The following is an 18,484-nucleotide window of genomic DNA, read 5'->3' as shown; positions in this document are numbered from 1 at the left end:
TCGACCAAATATTGTGATACTGTTAGCAAGGTAATATATTGCAATTATCTTTACATAATTTTGAGAAAACCGTCATAGGATAAGTAAAACATAATCATTTACATAACATTAGTTTGAAAAAAAGTTTACTTTTTTATACAATCAGGGCAATATGATCTGTATTTGTATGGCTGAAGATAGATTACAGGCCTGACACTCTTGTGATTTGGGGTTTAAAAGGCCTCTTTGCAAAAAATTAAAAGCATATGAGTTTTATGGACATGGTTTATATCATAGAAGTGCCTGAGCCAGCGGCTAGCAGTTAACGGTGCTAACTCCATTAACAGTGCTGAACAATGTTAACAGTGTTAAACAGGGGGGAACCAGAGGGTGAGCGCTACACTTCCATGACAATACCCTCCAGATATCAGTGGTAAGTGCCATATGCACACAAAAGCACAGTTAATGAGCTAGCCAGTGGGATACACACATGCACTAACATGCACGTGCAGCAGCACTGGCTTACCAGAACAAACCACAGAGAAGCTCAGATTACAGCACACACAGAGGGAGCGTGATTTAATTTTTGCTCAAGACATCATTACTTCACTATATCTTTACATAGCAAATCATGGTTTGCTATATTAATGCTTTAAATGTTGCATACAGAACTTTTAAACACAACACAAAAAACACTGCAACAAATCTTTGCATGTTAAGTATTATTAAAAATCTAAAGTGCTTTTGAGAATCGCTGCTCATCGGTGTTCGAGACACAAAAAACATAATATTGTGATACTCAAGTACATCAATATTTTCTCTGCCTTGCCCCTGGTTAGACCAGGTATCTCTGTGCATATCCTTTCTCATCTCTCTTCCGCCTAATTTCCTGTCATTTCATCAAAGTCAAATTTCTAATAAAAGCATAAAAATGTTTCAAAAATATTCTTAGACATCTATAACACCACTACGGCCATTTAAGATAAGATCAAATCAAATTAGTCCAAATTAAAATGAGCACTAAATCACTTTGACCTTTGGGTGGACAGGCTGGAAATCATGTCTTCATCTAATAACTGGGGGATACGTCAGGCTTGTCATTTGAACAAACCTGTCGTGGCATTTCAGATGATGAAATAATCCAAAGTAGAGTCTGTACTGATGATCTGAAAGAAGTTACGAACCTCTTCCATGCAAAACGACTCAATTTGCATGTACTGAAGCAAAAAGACTGACATTTAGTGGGGAAGTAGTCTGGATTGAATAGATTAATCACTTGGATACAATAATTTTCGTCTGCATTGCTCAGTGAGCTCGGCCCGAAGCAATCACCAAGCTGAGGCATCATCAAAATGGTTCACAATATGCTTCAGTGTCTTTTTTTCCCTTACAAGAGCAACATGACACATCGGAGCATCAGTGTTTATGATTCACTGAGAACTGTTCCTGTCAAACAGCATCACTGTCAGCGCTGTGACCCCCTGACTCGTATACAGGCACACAACCTGCCTGTCGCGCCAGAAGAAGTGTCTCGCTTCCAGGGTGGGAACACACGGCACCAACACACTATCACAGAAACATACAGTTGCTGGCAGGAATTGCATGATTCAGCCTCTCCATTACTGTGGCTGCACAGCATCCCGACTGATGGGTTTATGAGAAAATCAATACTAATGCCAGGTCGCTGGGATTTGTCAGCAGAGTTGATACAGTCACACCAGATAGTAAAGCACGTTTTTCTCTCTTTGTGCAGCCTTAGAGTGCACAAAAGTCTCATATTTAACATTGAACTGTTAATGTCTGTCAGCATAAGTTATTTTATAGATGATGATCAGTTAATAAAAACAGGTAAATCACATTATAATCCAATAATATGCTGATACTGACAGCTATAACATTTTTGCTTTTTTGACAGTTTAGATTTATTTAGCTGATAACACTTTCGTACTTTTACTAAACAAAACAGTGTGTGCGAATTAGTGGCATATAGCCGTGCAGAGATTGTAACCAGCTGAAACTTCACCTATGTGCCAAGCATGAACTCCCGGTTAGAATTACTGCAGTGTTCATTATGCAGATTTTAACCAGGAGCTGGAGTAATCACAGAGGTCTCTTCCTCTCCAAAAGTAATGAACCAGCTGATTTCAACCCATAAAAACATCAAATAAAGTGGTTTTGAGTTAAAAATCAGCGTTTCTACAGCTTGGTTTGACATGTCGTAGACAGGCTGTTAGCCCCGCACCTGCTAAGGCGTGCTCACCGTTTTACTCTAATAACTTAAGAACCAAACATTTTTACTGGGAGCTGGAGCTGGTCTCTTCCTCCCAAAGACAACTGGACACTGGGATTTAAACCCGTAAAAACACTGAACAAAGCAGGTTCACATAACAAATCAATATTTTTCCAATGCTGCCAGCTTGTCTGTGATGACTTCTTGTCACAGTGGGACCGCTTACTACAACAGCTGACACAAAAACACGAATGTCCCTGTCTGGAGCCAGTGTTTGGTTTGTCCTTTCTGCGCTACACTAGAAACATGTTGGTGCAACATGGTGAGCTCCATGGACGAGGACCTGCTCCCTATGTAGATATAAGTCTCATTCTAAGGTAGCAAAAACGCAGTGATTCTCAGTTTCGGGTAAGTATAAACTAATGAAAATCTAATCGTGAACATTGTATTCCATTTCTGCAAATAAATCCGTACTCCTTCTTTTTGTCTGCGACAGCATACATTTCTGTTTAATGACATTGCCCCCTAGTTTTGTATTAATTCGAGAAATGGTGACATCAGATTTGGTCTTCTCTATAAAAAGGAAAAACACAACAATTCTTATTTTCAGTTGAATATACACACAAAAAACCCAACCTTTGTATTATATTTCTTCCAATATATTCCCCCAAATCCTGCACACTGGACCTTTAAGTTTTTGACTTTTAAAACATTTTTTATGGTAGTATTGCTACTTTTACTTTAGTAAAGGATAGGAATACTTGTTGGGATATTAAAAGATTGTCTGTGCACACTTTGAGCTACAAAACCTTTAGAAATGCATTTCTAAAAACAAACTGGCACCGCTGCATGCCGATCACCACTACATCTATGAATACAGTATTTATGAGACACTGATACAACATTGCACAATAATCATAGTCCATCCAGAGAATAGATCTAAAGTCTCATTCAGGTGACCTTGTGCAGGCCTGCAGGCCACCAGGGCCACGGTGGCCCCGGTGCTCCTCCTGTCAGTCAGTCGGTGCAGGCATGGCAGGAGGAGGCGGTGCAGCCGCTCGGCAGGTGACTGAATGAGGAGGCAGGGATTCCTCTGGATTAATCATCACAGTGCGCCTAATAGAGCCATTAGGAGTAATTAACGCAGCAGCATAGTCCCTGCTACCCTGAGCATGTGTGGAGTGCGCGCGTGTTTTTGCGCGCGTGCGTCGCGCTCGTATTCACTTGAAGGCTGTGCTGTGACTTTGACATGTGTAAGCTGTTGCTGTTTGAGAGAAAAAGGAATAAATATTTGTGCATTCTGTCTCGGGTTTGTCTAGCTTATGCATTTCTGCTGGCACAAGATACAGTGAACATCTGCCTTTATCAGTTCACTTTCGCACGCACACACGCACGCGCGCAATCACTGTAGCGCTCGAGCTGGTTAGGCAGCAGGAAAACAAAGATAAAATAGTCATGGGTTAGGGTTTAAAAGAGGGAAAAGCATGCTCTAAACAGGTTTGTTGTGCAGAACAAAACGCTCTCAGACTCTCGAGTACACACCATTATTTCCACAACGCCCCTTTTCCTCTCTGGCCTAAGGCTGGGGTTTTTATTAGACTACCTGATCCTCCCCGAGGGGCAGATTTACAGCAAGGTATATTTCCCTGCAACTGTAAATAATTCATGTGCACATTAACTGATTCACATGCTCTGAGGAGAAAAAACAGACGCCCCGGAAAGCTTCAGGACGATATGTAAAGGTGTAGCTCCTGACTATCATCCAATGCGTCTGTTCGGTCGCAGCCTCCGCCAGACGCGCGGAGGAAAAGCATCCCGAGCCTGAACGCAGACACGCCGGGGGGTGACCGCGGTGATCACCCGCAACAAGACACAACACGGAGCAAAAATAACCGAGCGGCTGTCTTTACCCACCTGTGATATCCTTGCTCACACTTACGAAACCAGAGGCAGTGATCTCTTTAGAAGCCATGTCTGTTCCTCTCTCCTATCGCCACCCCTCCTCCTTCTCCTCCTCCTCCTCCTCTCCTCCACCTCCTCCCCACTGGCTCTCTCTCTCGCTCAGAAATGGACAAAAAGAATGGTCTCTCTCCCAGGCATTCCAGCAGAGCATCCGACTGCCCGACGCGCTTCCTGGAAGAAACCCTGTGGATGCTGGAAGGCTGGATGAGGGAGCGACGGGAGGTGGAGGGAGGAGCAGGGAGGTGGAGGGTGGGATGATGAGAAGGAGGCGGGGTACACGAAGGGATAATGAGGCAGCTGTGATTACCTGCACAGAGCACACAAGTTAGAAATATACCGTGGTTCGGCTGCAAAAAGTTCAAGCAGCAACATAAACATAGACTGATGATAATTCTCTAAACCACTGCTATTATTATTATTTTTATGATTATCATTATTATTATTTCAAAAAATATTATAATGAGCGATGCTTGATAACCCAGCTGGCAGCGAAAGTTCCCAAAACATTAGCTAAAGTTATCTACAAGTTGCAATAATGTTTCAAGGTGCATATTTTGTAAGGATTTTTTTTCAGAGGAACACTTATATTTATTCAAAGGACTTCTATTTCATATTTCATAAAGCTTTATTGAGCAGGCCCATGTCTGTAACAGTTAAATCTGAGCCAGATTCAGCAAAAGTAATCAGACTAAAGCTGGCTCACATATGGCCCCATGGAGCCGAAACTCAGCCAAATCAATGGTGTCTCAGCCACAATTGGGTCATTAAGTCCAATGGCTGCCCAAGAAGGATCAGGGAGAGTCAGTTGTAGAGAAATAAGCTTAATTTGTTATTTGTGGCTTGTAGACTACAGACAGTGTATACATTCACCCTCTGCAGTCGCAGAGATTTCTCGTTTGGGGTGTATTTAGATGAGCATAAAGTCGTTCTGCTGTTGGTTGTCGTTGGTGTTTTAGGAGGTTTGAGGTCATGTTTTTCGCAGTGGAAAGAGTCTTACCGCCACCTGGAACAACAACATCATCTTTCCTCTTCACAAAGTCAAAGTATTTCCAGTTACTGAATGTAAGCATTTCCATTTTCCAAGCTGGTTCGCTGCTTTGAGACATGGATGTGCAACAATTTCAAACGTGAATTCAGGGATGTGTTTGATTGTTGGATTTCAAATTAATAAGGGGTAGACAACAAAATTAAATTTTAATGAGTTATTTGTTTCAGGGTTAACTGTTGTATTATTACTGAAATGTTATCGGTGATTTGTTACAACACTCGCTATTGGGAAAAGTAAACTCATTACTGTTTATCAAACACTGCCTGAAGACCACTGTGGTAAATCTACACACGGAGTTAGTCAAGGGGTATTCAGTTTGTTGTAATTTGCAACCTCATCGCTAGATGCCACTAAATCCAACACACTGCTCCTTTAAGCAGGTGCAATGTTTACCATGTTCATGAGCTTAGTTTTGGGCACCGAGTAGACAGCAGTCTATGGTTTGGCATGTGGGTGGCGGTAGAAAAACGTTGGATCACCAGTTTTAACAATTCATCCTGAGGTGTATATGAATGTGTGTAGGCTGCAACACTTCATGACAATTCGGTAGTTTTCAGTCAGAACCACGAGTCAACCTCATTGTCAAGAATTTGACAAAGTTAACAGGATACATCATGTAATGCATCATCTGGGAACCATGAATATCTGCACAATTTGTCCCAGTCAATACAGCAGATGTTGATATATTTCACAGGATAAGTGGAAACTTTGACCTGCTGGTGGCGCTAAAGGGAAAAATAAGGGATCTCCAAACCCTTTAGGATTCATCCTCTGTTAACTTTTTATAATGCCATGGCAATAGATTCAGTAGTTGTTTAGATTTTAGTCTGAACTAAAGTGGTGGACAGTCTGAGAGACAGAGAGACATGAGAGACATGCTGCTGGTGTGGTTAAAAAAAAATAATAATTGACCGGGGGTTATTATTCCCCTCATTTAATTTACCAAAAACCTTATCTGATTCTAAGTGATTGGATTAAACTGAATAAAATGAAATGCTCCCCAAAGAGAGAAGCAAGCATCGACATCAGCGAGTACTGGAAAGAAAAAGTAGTATAATATAGAGCAAACAAGGAATTACAGAAAACAACCAACAACCTCAAGAAGAAGATATGAACAAATAAAATGGTGAAAAGCAGAAATTGATTTCAACATTGGCATGGTGTACAAAACATCAACAATGCAATTAAAGACTAAAGATAAAATGAACATGAAAAATATACTTTCACATCTCCAGGAGGTTTGGTAGGTCCGATAATGAATGGTGACTACACTGACATCACAGAGGCAGAGATGTTACAAAGAAACTATAAAAAACTGCTTGTTGATAGTAAATTGGTTGTATTGTGGTTTGGGATCTTTACCTCTCCGCCTGCAATCTGCTGTCTGATGGCTCCGCCTGTTAACTGCCTGACAGAGGAAGGAAATGTCTCCACCAAGATGACCATCTCTGCCTGTGGTTTGCTGTGACAGACAGTCGAAACTCCTCCTGAGAGAGACCATTATTCTCTGTCTTATTGCTTCGTAAATAAAAGAAAGGCTTTGGAAAAACTAACAGCGGATGTTTTAAACATACATCATTTAAGTGTTGGAAATCTTAAAATCCAAATTATTGTCTCTTCCTCTTTTTTTTTCTATATTCAGAAATCACACGGAAATTTGACAGAATGAAGCCTATCCTCGTCTCCTCACTGCTGGGTGAGTATCACAGAAATAAATCCGACAGCCTGACACACACCTGCCTCCTTTTAAACCAGTGAATGTCTACATTCAGACTGGGCTTTACTGGGAAAGTCTTCCCACAAGAAATATCACAGAATCAGACTCTAGTTTGTTACCAAACAAGGTATTTACTCTGGTGTTTGGTGCATAAACAAGACACATAAAATGGAAAAAGATTTCCTCTTTTAACCTTTGCAATATGTTTTACTTTTTTCCTCAGACTACAAACATCCTGAGGAAATATTTTATGATCTTGACGAAAGCTCTGGGAATTGATATTAATATTTCCCCCATTATAGGGACATCTGTTCATTCTTTACAATTCAATTTTTCACAGTTAGACGTATTAGCCTTTTCCTCTTTTTTGGCAACACGGTTTATTTTACTTCTATGAAAATCTAATAAGGCTCCATCTGTTTCCCTGTGGCATAGATATTTTAGTGTTTTTTTAAGTTAAAGATATGATTTTCAGTTAGAGGTAGCTTGAAATGTAATTTGTTTATATATGGAATTTCTTTAAAGATTATTTTAATTTTCTTACAAACCTTCCCACCTGACTAATTCTCCCAATGCCCTTTTAAAAACAACAATAAATATTTATTTATCTATTGCATTAATTATTCTTATTATACTTTTTTTGTTTACACTTTTTTATTGCCCCTATTATCACTGCATGTATGTTTCCATAGGCCTATGCAGTGTTGGGCTGTAACTAGTCATGTTAATTTACAAAATAAATGTAACTGTAATTAATTAAGGTTACACTTACTAATCAAAATGTTGGGGATCACAAGAGGGTTACATTTGAATAAATTATTTTCAGTGAAAGAGTTTATGTGTAGAATACAACATTAATTTGGTTGCTTTGTATATTTTCCCTGTTTCCAAAGTATGCCTTATTCTGGCATAGTCACTTTAAGACATTTTTCAGCTTTATTTCCCAATTTAAGAGATTTGTTAGAAAAGTTATCAAACAGTAACTAAATGTAATCTGTTACTTTACTTTGATGAACTAATTAAAATAGTTATATTACTTATTACATATTTAACAAGTTAACTATTAATCTGTTACTTTTACATTTAAAAAGTAACCTTCCCAACAGTACATATATTCTAAATACTCATACACACTACAATTACTAGTAGTATTACTATTTTCTATACAGAGACAATATTTTGTCGTTACGCTTGTATGTTTGGGGTCCTGCAAGCATATTTATTTTACAAGAAAAACACTTTTCATTTTCTACTTCTTTATTTTTTATGTTCCAATAAAATACCATACATAAATATATAATAAAAATACTATTTAAAAATATGTACGATATAGCTGCTTTTAAAATAAAATAGTTAGGCAGGAATGTACAAGAATACTTTCTGGGGGAAGGTTGCAAAGGTTCACAGTATTAAGGATTTTTTTTTTTTTAAATCTGTATGTTTCCATTAGTTTAAAGAAAAATCCACCAATGGAAAAAACAGAAAACGTCTGCATACAGCTGTCAGAGCAGTGCTCATGTAGACCCAAAGCTGTACTCTCGTATTTGATGCAGATATCAGTATATCAGTAGGTTATGCAGGGTTATAAATTTTACAGGGCTGTTAGCCGGCAGCTGGCAGTTTCAGACAGTGTTTAATTAAAATGATGTGCACCAGCCAGAATCTGTATGGGGCTAATGGAAATGATTTGGACAGCGCTGCAAAATCGTTGTGTTGGCTATTCCATCCTTCAGCCATGAGTTATGTTCTGTATGACTGTAGTTGTCACACTACTCTATATGTGTTTGTGTGTTTGTGTGTGTGTGTGTGTGTGTGTGTGTGTGTGTGGTATGGGTGTCTAACAGGAAAATACAGCAAATGTGTGTACATTCCTTATGGTCTCATGGGGATGAATACCGTCTAAACAGTCTCATTAAGGAATGGGAAGCTCTCTTCTCTGTCACACTGTGTGGCAGCACTGTGACTGTGTGTGTGTGTGTGTGTGTGTGTGTGTGTGTGTGTGTGTGTGTGTGTGTAAGGAATGTGGCTCGGATGTCTTGTGTCTTCGTTGCAACGTCTCAGCAGAATTAGTGATTGTTGTTTTGTCTTACAGACACAAGTTTACTGGTGTTAGATGTATTAAATCTGCCTGTAGAAGTGAACATTTTGGAAATTTTACTTAACATTGTCTTGGTTATATAATCCGCAGTGGACCATAACTGACTATTTGATGTGCTGCCATGTGGGAACAAACCATCTGAGCCGCCTGTGGCGTTCGTGTTAATACATTTTACTCCTGATTGGCAAAGCAGACTGTAGACTAAACATACTGTACCCAAAATGCCACCGCTGTGGCAGGAACATGCTGTGGCAGTAAATGAGGACATATGGAGATTTGTCTGTGTGTGTTAAATGCATTTGTGTGGAATTAACTTTTTTGGTTTTTAGGTGTGGCTGCATTTCTTTTCCAAGTTGCAACTTCTAAAGGTACAGACACAGTATGCACCAGTCACTCACACAGTTAACAGTATATTTGCCACGAAAAACAGCATAATGGAGTTTTTGTCCTCCTGCAGAGACTCTGAAGGTCATTGTGTCTGTGTGGCCCCCGGGGTCAAACATCCACCTCGGTGAGTGTGTGTTGCTGCAGTGCTCAGTGGAGTCAAACTCCAGTTTTGCGTGGAGCTACCGCTGGTTAAAGCACACACCACACACTGCTCCTGCTTCGACCCCAAACCCCAGGCACCTGGTCTCAGGTGACAGCTACTCCATCACTGCGGTAACGAGGGAGGACGCAGGCAGCTACCAGTGCCAAGTCGAACGGCGGGAGAGCAACACCACCTCTGTGGTGCTCCTCAGCGAGCCGGCCGCACTCAGTGTGTCAGGTGAGCAGCAGCTACAACCTCTGCAGCGAGGCATCAGGTTTCATCTGTGTGCACACAATAACACACAAGAGTGTAAGGGTTGTGTAGTCCAGTAATGACCTCTAATGCAGCGACAGATATCTGTAGCTACAAACTAATTTTGATATGAAGATATCATAATAACGTCATCATAATTCACCCTTAAAGGAATGTGAATGTCTGTACTAGATGTCGTGGTAACCCATCCAATAGTTGTTGAGGCATTTAACTTAAAGGTTCAGTAAGCAGGATTTAGTGGCATCTAGCAGTGAGGTTGCAGAACTGAAACTTCTCGCATATATCAAGTCTGTAAAATGCAAAATGCCAAAAATGCAAACTGCCCTATCGACAGACAGTAGGTGGGTTTTCATTAACCCTCAATTTGTGCAAATTGTAATCGCTAATTTAAAATACACCTTATGGAATGACATCAATTTTGAATAAACTTTTACATTTATCGCAAAAAAGTTTTTACGATCCCATGAAGTAGTAATTCAGGTGATTCGAAAAAGACATATTCTGCAAAACTGCAATGGAAACACTTCTTTATTTGTTTATATAGGCCAAAGAGTCGCCACAACAGGTGGTCTGGAAGTTTTGATTCCACAAGTCCTTTGTGAAAACTATCACCTCCCAGAAATCCCTCATGCATAAGGGGTAAAAAGGAGAGAGGGCTCTCCGGAAATTTAACTGGTGGCAAGGCTTAGTAGAAGAGTGGTGTTCCCATTAAAGAACATACAGATGTCCTGTCTAAGGTTGATTTATTTGGCTGTGGTCTGTAATAGCGATACAAAATAACAGTATAGCAAACACCATACATAATACGCAACATAATAAGATAACTAGGGTAACAAATGACTATGCATTACTCAAGTATAACATATGGATCATATAACTTAAACAAATCACCTCACACAAGGCATACAGACAGCATGAATTAGCTTATTAGCTTTGACCACGCACCAGCATAAGATAACATTAGCTTATATGCACAGCTAAACGAATACACATTAACACAATGTTAGCATCCAACTTCTACAGTATAATGTCATTAGACTCACCTTCTGGCATTTACACACAGCCATAAACCGGCAGGGTACAAGTGAATGACGGTAAAGGCAAAGGAAAATACCATCTATCCCCGTTGTATTAGGAAAGAAACTAATCTTCAGGCACCGCATTTCAAACACAGGTATGGTGCATTCAATAGCGTCAGAACAACCGTGGTGCGTTCAAGAGCATGGGACATAAGACAACTTACAGAGAAACAAACTAGTAGTGAATGACAATTCAATAAGCAAGTCAACAACACATTAACAGTGTGGGTTTTCTAACACGGAGCTTGCTTTTCCATTATTGTTAGCATAACAAGAGTTCGTCACCGATTTAAAATTATGACGTCTAGTGCGGTGGCTGCAATAGAAATAAATCTGGTAAGGTTGTGAACATCCATCGCCATGCTTATTGGAATGTTATTGTGAGAGGAGAAGTCACATGACATCACTTAAAGGACACACTGTTATCTTGCAATTGTGTTTTATTGATATTTCGAAAACATTGCTCAAGTTTTGCGCAAATCTGTAATGGAAACTCGCCCAATGTTTGGTTTGTCTGTTCTGGGCGCTACTTGGCATTACTTAAAATGGAATAACTTGCCCAACTCTCCCCTGTGATTGTCCACTCGTTGCCTTCATTGGTTGGACTGGATAAGTTTAGGCTTGAGGAGTGAGATTGGTTAGGTCAAGAATATCAGGTTAGCCAATCAGAGACAGGTTAGTCAGACCATTGCTATCCTAGGAAACACAAACAGTGTTCTTGGCCACTGTAAAACAACATGGTGAAAGCACAACAGTTCTCATTGTCTGGTAATTTAAAACTTAATGACAACATAGTTATGAATATTATATTCAATTTCTGCCAACAAATGATCATACATCCTAAACATTGGACTTCATGGTGGCACTACAGGAAAAGTCAGGGGATCAACAAAGTCAGAAGGACTTATCCTCTAGAGACCATGAATATATGTAGAAACTTTTAGGGTAATGCATCTTTTAGTTGTTGAAATATTTGAGTGTGGACCGAAGTGGAAACTGCCCAACAGACTGACATTTAAACAGCCAGAATCGTGCTGCAATAGCATAGCTACAAAAATGTCTGAATTTGATACATTTGCTTAATTTTAAAACAGATGAATAACTCTTACTTTTTAAGATGTAAATTGTAAGAAAAAGTAGACTTTCAGGTGAAAGGTGCAATTCATTCTTTTCCAATGAAACAGGTCAAGCAGCACTGCACAACATCTGATATCTCAGTACACACTGTACAATTTCGGCTTCAGCCATCTCTGCTCCTCCAGTGTTACTGCTGAGTGGCAAAGTACAGAATGCTCTTCATTTCTCATTATTGCACGTTGTTGCAGTAGGGACAGATATTGTGGTAATATAAACTTATGCTGTTGTGTGATAATTGTGACATATCTTTACAAAGATTAATAACTGTATTGATTATGGTCCCATCTGACCCGTGAGTCTGCAGCCAGACGTTCACAATTGAGAGTGCATTATGGTAATCAGGCTCATGAGTAAAATTTCAAGATAGAACCATTTATGAAATCCTACTGTATCTAAAAACTGCATCTCTGATTGTCTAATTCTCACTTTCTCTTCTCTCCAGAGCTGCCTCCTTCCGCACATCTGACTCTGACTCCCAACACCAGACTGATCTTCAAAGGGGAGCGTTTCTCTGTGCAGTGCCCCGAGTCTCAGACTAACTCCTCAGGCTGGGTGCTGAGGAAGTTCCCTCCAGGCCGTGAAGTGAAGAACAGAGTCTTCTACACTGACCGGTGTTCACCATTAGGAGGTGCTGTCAGCGCAGACCTGTCTAACACGTGTGTGTTCACTGCTGCCCGCGGGAACAGTGGGCTGTACTGGTGCGAAGGCGTCGAGGGCCGCAGCAACGCAGTCAACATCACAGTAAGCTGTGAGTCTTGTAAAACAATGATGTTAAAGCAGCTACAAGGAGATTTAAAATGGTTATGAAACAGTTTCATTTATTACATATGTCTGTTTTTATTATGCATAAGCCAACAAGATCGTAATTAAAAAGTAAAGCTATTTTTATGTAATTTCTTTGAATGCTTGTCTCTGGGTCTGGTTCCCCACAAAACCGGACAAAACTGTTAACGGCATACAGACAGGAAGAGTATATGTTTACATTTTCTCAGGCAAAGCTTTACAGTAAAAAGTAGACAAGCCAATTAAAAGGAAGCAGAAGGAGATTTTTCTTTACAGAATTTTATTTCTAACAATAAATTTTGGCTGATACTTGGGCTGGACAGACAGTTTTCACTCTTAACTCATCAAATACCGCGATGTGAGCATATCAGACACTGACACAAAGAGCCACCTTTTGATACGTTTCGAGCCACCTGCAGTTACCGTTACCGTTAAAGAGCTATAAAGACCCTATAAGGCGGCAGGAGAGGAGGTGAAATGGTCCAACAAAACCAGAACTTTCACCTTAGAGCCCTCTGTTTGCTTCCCATGTGAATGTTAAGCCAAAACGGTGATGTATTTTTTCAAAACCTAACCACATGCTTTTGTTACACAAGGAAATGTAAACTCCTTTTGCCAGTATTGTAAGTATATTTAGTAAGACCGTATGTCTGTAACAAGCAGAAACTGTATGTTTCATGAGAAATCGGAAGTGTATTTTAAAAAGAAATAAGAACATCAACAATAGATGTAAGAGAATACTTAACGTGTCATATTTAGACATGAAGGTCAATTGACAAAGCGATGGCATTTGAAGAGCTGGGATGAGAACGTGTTGGGCAAAATGAGCAAAGAAAAACAGAAAACAATAGGCTGGAGAACAAAAAAACAAAAGCCAAAAATAGACAATAATAGAGCACAGGCAAAAATACGAGTCAACCTTGGTCTGTCATTCAATGTCGAATTACAGTTATCAGTCTTACATAACCACAAGTGCATCATCACTATGCATCCTTTATGAAATATGTTACATCCTTATTTCAATTGTTCCTTAGAAAAAATGCATGTGTCTAGACAGATCAAGATCTTTGCGACATGATGCGTTGATGTTCATGGAAATACAACTGCTTTTGTTGACATGGCCTGCCAAAATCAACATAAGATGATTATTTTTTTGTAGTTGCTTTAAAGACAAAGGACAAACTGGGGGAAAACCACAAAAGAAAGCAAAACATCAGTGTTCCTCCACAGTTTATCAACCGAGGGTTTGAATGTTTTGTGTGACTGTGTTTAAACAAACACGATAATAAGGAGTTATTGTAAGTAATTTGTCTGTTAACCATGTCTACTGTCTTTGTCCCACAGATGGAACCATCATCTCGAAGACTCCTGCCTTCCCTGTGTTTGAGGGAGATAAAGTGGTCTTGTATTGTCAGTACCAGACAGGCAATCACAGAAAAACAACTTTCTTTAAAAACGGAGCGGAAATAGTCACTAACACTTCCTCCAGTTCAGACAGACTAATAAAGATGACTATTGAGAATGTGACACAGGAAGATGAAGGCTTCTACAAGTGTGCGTCCCAGGACAGAACAATGGAGAGTCCAGAGAGCTGGTTATCAGTGAGGCCTGATCGAGGTCAGCTGTATGGATTTATTGCATTTGATGTTAATATTCATCATTCTGCTAACTGTGATATCAGTCAAAGTGGATCAGTAAAAGATGACCTTTATTGTCTTTTAGGCAACTTCACATCAACAGATGGAACAGCAGCTTCGACCAGTGGTAAAATTATCCTGTATCATATTGTATTATTTTATATACATTTACCTGCTGGTTTTGTATTGAATACCACGTAAAGACTACCACTTTCTGATATTCTTTAACAATAATTTAATAGTTGATGACCATTTATTAATCTGCACTATAAAATAAGAATCTATTAATCCTATGAATCACTTTGCAGCTCAGTCTTCACAAGAAAATGTCGGCATAGTTCGTTTCTGCAAACCACAGATACATTACATTTGCAATGTATACGTGTTCTATTAATTGTGTGTCGTGGTATATGAGCTGACTTTGTCATCAGGTAGTGTTGGGTTTGGTGGATTGCTTCGTCACATAGAAGATACGCTTGCCAAGTTGCAGACCACTGTTTGAGAAGAACAAACTACAAACCAAATGTTTTTTTTACCAAAATATTGCTGTCTTCCCTGCTAGGATCGTGCCACAAACAGTAGCTGTTTTTTACGAGACATTGCTACTTTTCTAGAAGGGATTGTTCCCCTCAAACATAGGTATTTCAGCTTGTCTCACTCCGAATTTGTCAAATACCCCAGTGCTTTTGGTATATGATGCTGATGCCCCTGGACGTTATTATATGCCACCAGAAGGCCAGTGCCAGCATGATACGCTGCTGGACAACATCAGGTCGAAACGCTGCACATAACAACCTAATATAAGGAACGTGAAAATGTCAATAGGGTGTGTGGGAGGAGTGGGCGGATGGATCGAACAAACCTCCGACTTTCATGTTGGAGTCTGGTGTGTGCTTCCCATCTGAATGTGATGCCTTTTTCTACGCCTTATTGTTTGCTTTTTGCCTAAACCGAACCATTGGTGCCATTATGTGCATTTGATGATGTCCAAGCATTGATTGCCATGTGTTTTTGTTGCCTTAACATAACCAGGTACTTTGTAGCATAATCCCACCATGTGCTTTTGTTGACATCCCAGCGTCTGAAGTAGCATCCCAGAGCATTAACAGCAGATGCAGAGGGACACCTAGAGCATAATATGTAGAGGAAGTCAGTATGTGTCCATATGTGACAGTTTGGGAAGACAAAGTGTTGGTATTTTAGGCCAAAGTTGTTTTTGAAACTAAACCTAGCCATACGTTAACCACAGCACTGCTGAAATGTAAAGTTTTAACGTATCCCCAATATAATGACATACTATTGTAACATATGCATGGCTTGCAGAAACATACAATGCTGATATGATTTTCTGGCGATTGGGTTGAGTGTAGAAGTGATGTAGTTCCTGGTTCAATTTTGTTACTGTTTGACACATTTTAACAAATATCACTTGTTGTCTTCATCAGATTCCTGGAAATGGATCCTTGTTTCATGTGTAATTGTACTTCTACTCCTCATTCCTGTAACTGTTTGGCTGGTTCATCACTACAGGTCAGTTACAGAATCGATTAAATACACAGCCCACTTTTTACTCATTACTTTCTACTGTATGCATGTTAAACATGCATGAATCACAAGTCAAACAGACTGTTGAACAATTATTGTATTGGTATGAAGGTACCAGATGCTGTGCACACATAGCTGTTGGCCCTTTTCCAAAGGGGATTTACCAGCACTGGAGCTTCCGGTGACCAAGCAGGACGTGACAGAAGTGCAGTGGGACCTGTCCTGGATAGAAATGTCCAACCTGTTGGATAAACAGTTATATCCTGGCACTTAAAGATCATGGAAAATACTAAATGGAGTGAAACCTATGAGATAATGCCAGGACAATTTGGAGTTTTTGGTGATCACACGTCAAAACGGTCCAAGCTTCTTCAAGGGGCACAACAAGGACCTATTCTTGGTCCACTGCTTTTTTTTTCTTTTCGTTTTTTAAAATTCTGTCAATGACCAGTCTGTGGTGTGTAAAACTTGTTTTAAACTTGTTTGATGATGACACAAATCTTCATATACGTTTCACACAATCACAAACTATTACAAAATGTTGATCCACAACTGGTGCAAGTATTTGAATGGTTTGAGATGAACAAATTTATCCTTACAAAGACAAACTTCACGTCATTTTTGGATATAAACAAGACATACCTTTAAGATTCAAGAGGGATAAATAATGTTGAAATCATGTTTTTTTTAATTGGTTGAGTATTTTTATATGAAAATCTTACTTGAAAAAAATATTTGTTAAAAGTTAATGAATACTTTAAAAATTGAAGGAAGATTGTTACCTGACCTGTCATACTTTTTTATGATCCATCCACTATATTAATTTTTCTAAAATGTTTCAGGTACTATTAACTAATCATGCCATTAACTACGAGCTATGACTCATTTGTTTTATAATGTTTACAGTGCCAAAGAGCATATTTGTTTTTTTCTTATCTTATTTTTGTTTTATTGTTCGTTCCTTCAGTTATTTCCTTTTAATAGCAATTATTTTTGTGTGTTTTGTTTTGTTGTCTGATCTTTACGATTACACTCACTCACAAAGAAAACAACTATAAAGTAACACAAACTAGTACAAAGAGACACAATACAACTACAAAATGATACAAAACATGTACAAACAAACGCAAAACAACCAAAAGGAGACACAAATCAACTAAAAAAAACATAAACAAGTACAGAGACAGGAAACAACTACAAAACAACAAAAAACATTACTAGAGATTTGTTTGTCATTGTTTTGTGTCTCTTTCAGTCTGGGTGTCTTGTTTTCATGTAGAAGAGGTCTGGTATGTGTCTATGTCTCAGTTCATTGTATCAGTGTATGTCTACAGTCACTCCCCAATGTCTAATTTTGGCGTAGTAATAAAGTCAGGGCCAGGACGTCAAATATCAACTCTGTACATATTCTGCATGCACATAATAGTCAATTGAGAACTGAAAGACAGATGAATAAATTCATAATCCAACAGATGCTAATTTAGGCTATGGATTTAAATGATGACATTTATTATAGTAGGAGATCAGTAACCATTATGTATCTGTCAGAATAATTATAATGGTATGATGTGCCGCATGATTCGTTTCTTTTTGTCATTTGAATGAAGTAAATTACTGTAAAATAAATACATACCACATGCTGGATATCTTTCGTTTTTATTTAATTCATTTCAAAGCGCTACTGAGCTTTTTATTTACATTTTTTATTGCCTTGAGGGCTTACATTATGGTAAACAGCAAATGTGAGATAAAGACAAATCTCACCATGTTAATGTCTCAGTGAGTGCATTTCTTTATCTATAAGGACTTTTCTGAAGAGACTCTTATAATAAACAGTGTAAGTCAAAGAGTACAGACAACAAAGAACTAACACAAAATCATCCAGTGTCACTGCAGACGAAGTCAGTCTGCCAAAATCATGTAGGAGAATGTCTGATGGGTTAAAGGAGAATTTTGGTCATAGTTCCCAAAGATATGTTCTGGCACAGAGAGGTGACAGCGCTCTGGTTAGGATGGAGATTAAAAGTAATACAGCAGTCCTTCAGCATAACAAGACATGCTGAAGGAATATGTGCTGCCCTCTGCAAAAACATCACTAAAGAAACCCAGTCAGTTCAATCTTATGAAAAATTAACTTGCTTAAGGAATGTTTTTATAGCGTTGATATAAGCTTGAACTCTGCTGCAATGAAATACAGGAGCAAAGGTTACTTCCACAGTACTTGTTTTTGGCTCAGCACTTTGTTCATTAATGCAGCTTTTACTTTTTTTTTTTTAAACTCACATTCATACTTGGTCCAAAATAGACTTCCCACCAAGACTTTGAAAGCAAAAGAAAAACTTGTTTGGGTAGATTGTTTGTTTGCCCTCAAGTAACTCTGCACTCTGTTGTCTTGCTGCATGAAGTCCAAGGCTGTGCAGAGAGGCTAGAAATTCTGCCTGTACACCTGTTTTCTTAAAATACTTTT

The 18,484-nt window shown here is 39.0% G+C and overlaps 2 protein-coding genes across 3 annotated transcripts in view; one reads left to right on the top strand and one right to left on the bottom strand.

The window, feature by feature from the left end:
• LOC121939896 (capping protein, Arp2/3 and myosin-I linker protein 3-like) overlaps positions 1–4,263 on the bottom strand; it is a 43,229-nt gene extending 38,966 nt beyond the window's left edge. For both annotated transcript variants that reach the window (XM_042482824.2, XM_088077965.1), the window contains exon 1: positions 4,124–4,263. In XM_042482824.2, the coding sequence (XP_042338758.1) occupies positions 4,124–4,181 (58 nt within the window). In that variant the 5' untranslated portion in view covers positions 4,182–4,263. The remainder of the gene's footprint in view (positions 1–4,123) is intronic.
• Positions 4,264–6,706: 2,443 nt separating this feature from the next.
• On the top strand, positions 6,707–17,618 carry LOC148189605 (high affinity immunoglobulin gamma Fc receptor I-like). The gene is made up of 8 exons (XM_088077966.1): positions 6,707–6,915; positions 9,364–9,402; positions 9,492–9,800; positions 12,495–12,800; positions 14,180–14,452; positions 14,558–14,599; positions 15,918–16,002; positions 16,129–17,618. The coding sequence occupies exons 1-8, from the start codon at positions 6,885–6,887 to the stop codon at positions 16,289–16,291; spliced, it is 1,248 nt and encodes a 415-aa protein (XP_087934092.1). The 5' UTR covers positions 6,707–6,884; the 3' UTR covers positions 16,292–17,618.
• The last annotated feature ends 866 nt before the right edge of the window (positions 17,619–18,484 follow it).

This window comes from Plectropomus leopardus, chromosome 5 (genome assembly GCF_026936395.1).
Source record: "Plectropomus leopardus strain MGB_pleo_1.0 chromosome 5, ASM2693639v1, whole genome shotgun sequence".
In the NCBI taxonomy this organism is placed as follows: domain Eukaryota; kingdom Metazoa; phylum Chordata; class Actinopteri; order Perciformes; family Serranidae; genus Plectropomus; species Plectropomus leopardus.
This window is presented reverse-complemented; position numbering and strand designations above follow the sequence as displayed.

Bases quoted from the DNA above. Each gene is read 5' to 3' on its own strand.
- LOC148189605 (XM_088077966.1), top strand. From the start codon at position 6,885: ATGAAGCCTATCCTCGTCTCCTCACTGCTGG. The intron at 9,403-9,491 runs GTACAGACACAG...GTCCTCCTGCAG, and splicing joins CCAAGTTGCAACTTCTAAAG to AGACTCTGAAGGTCATTGTG. The intron at 14,453-14,557 runs GTCAGCTGTATG...ATTGTCTTTTAG, and splicing joins ATCAGTGAGGCCTGATCGAG to GCAACTTCACATCAACAGAT.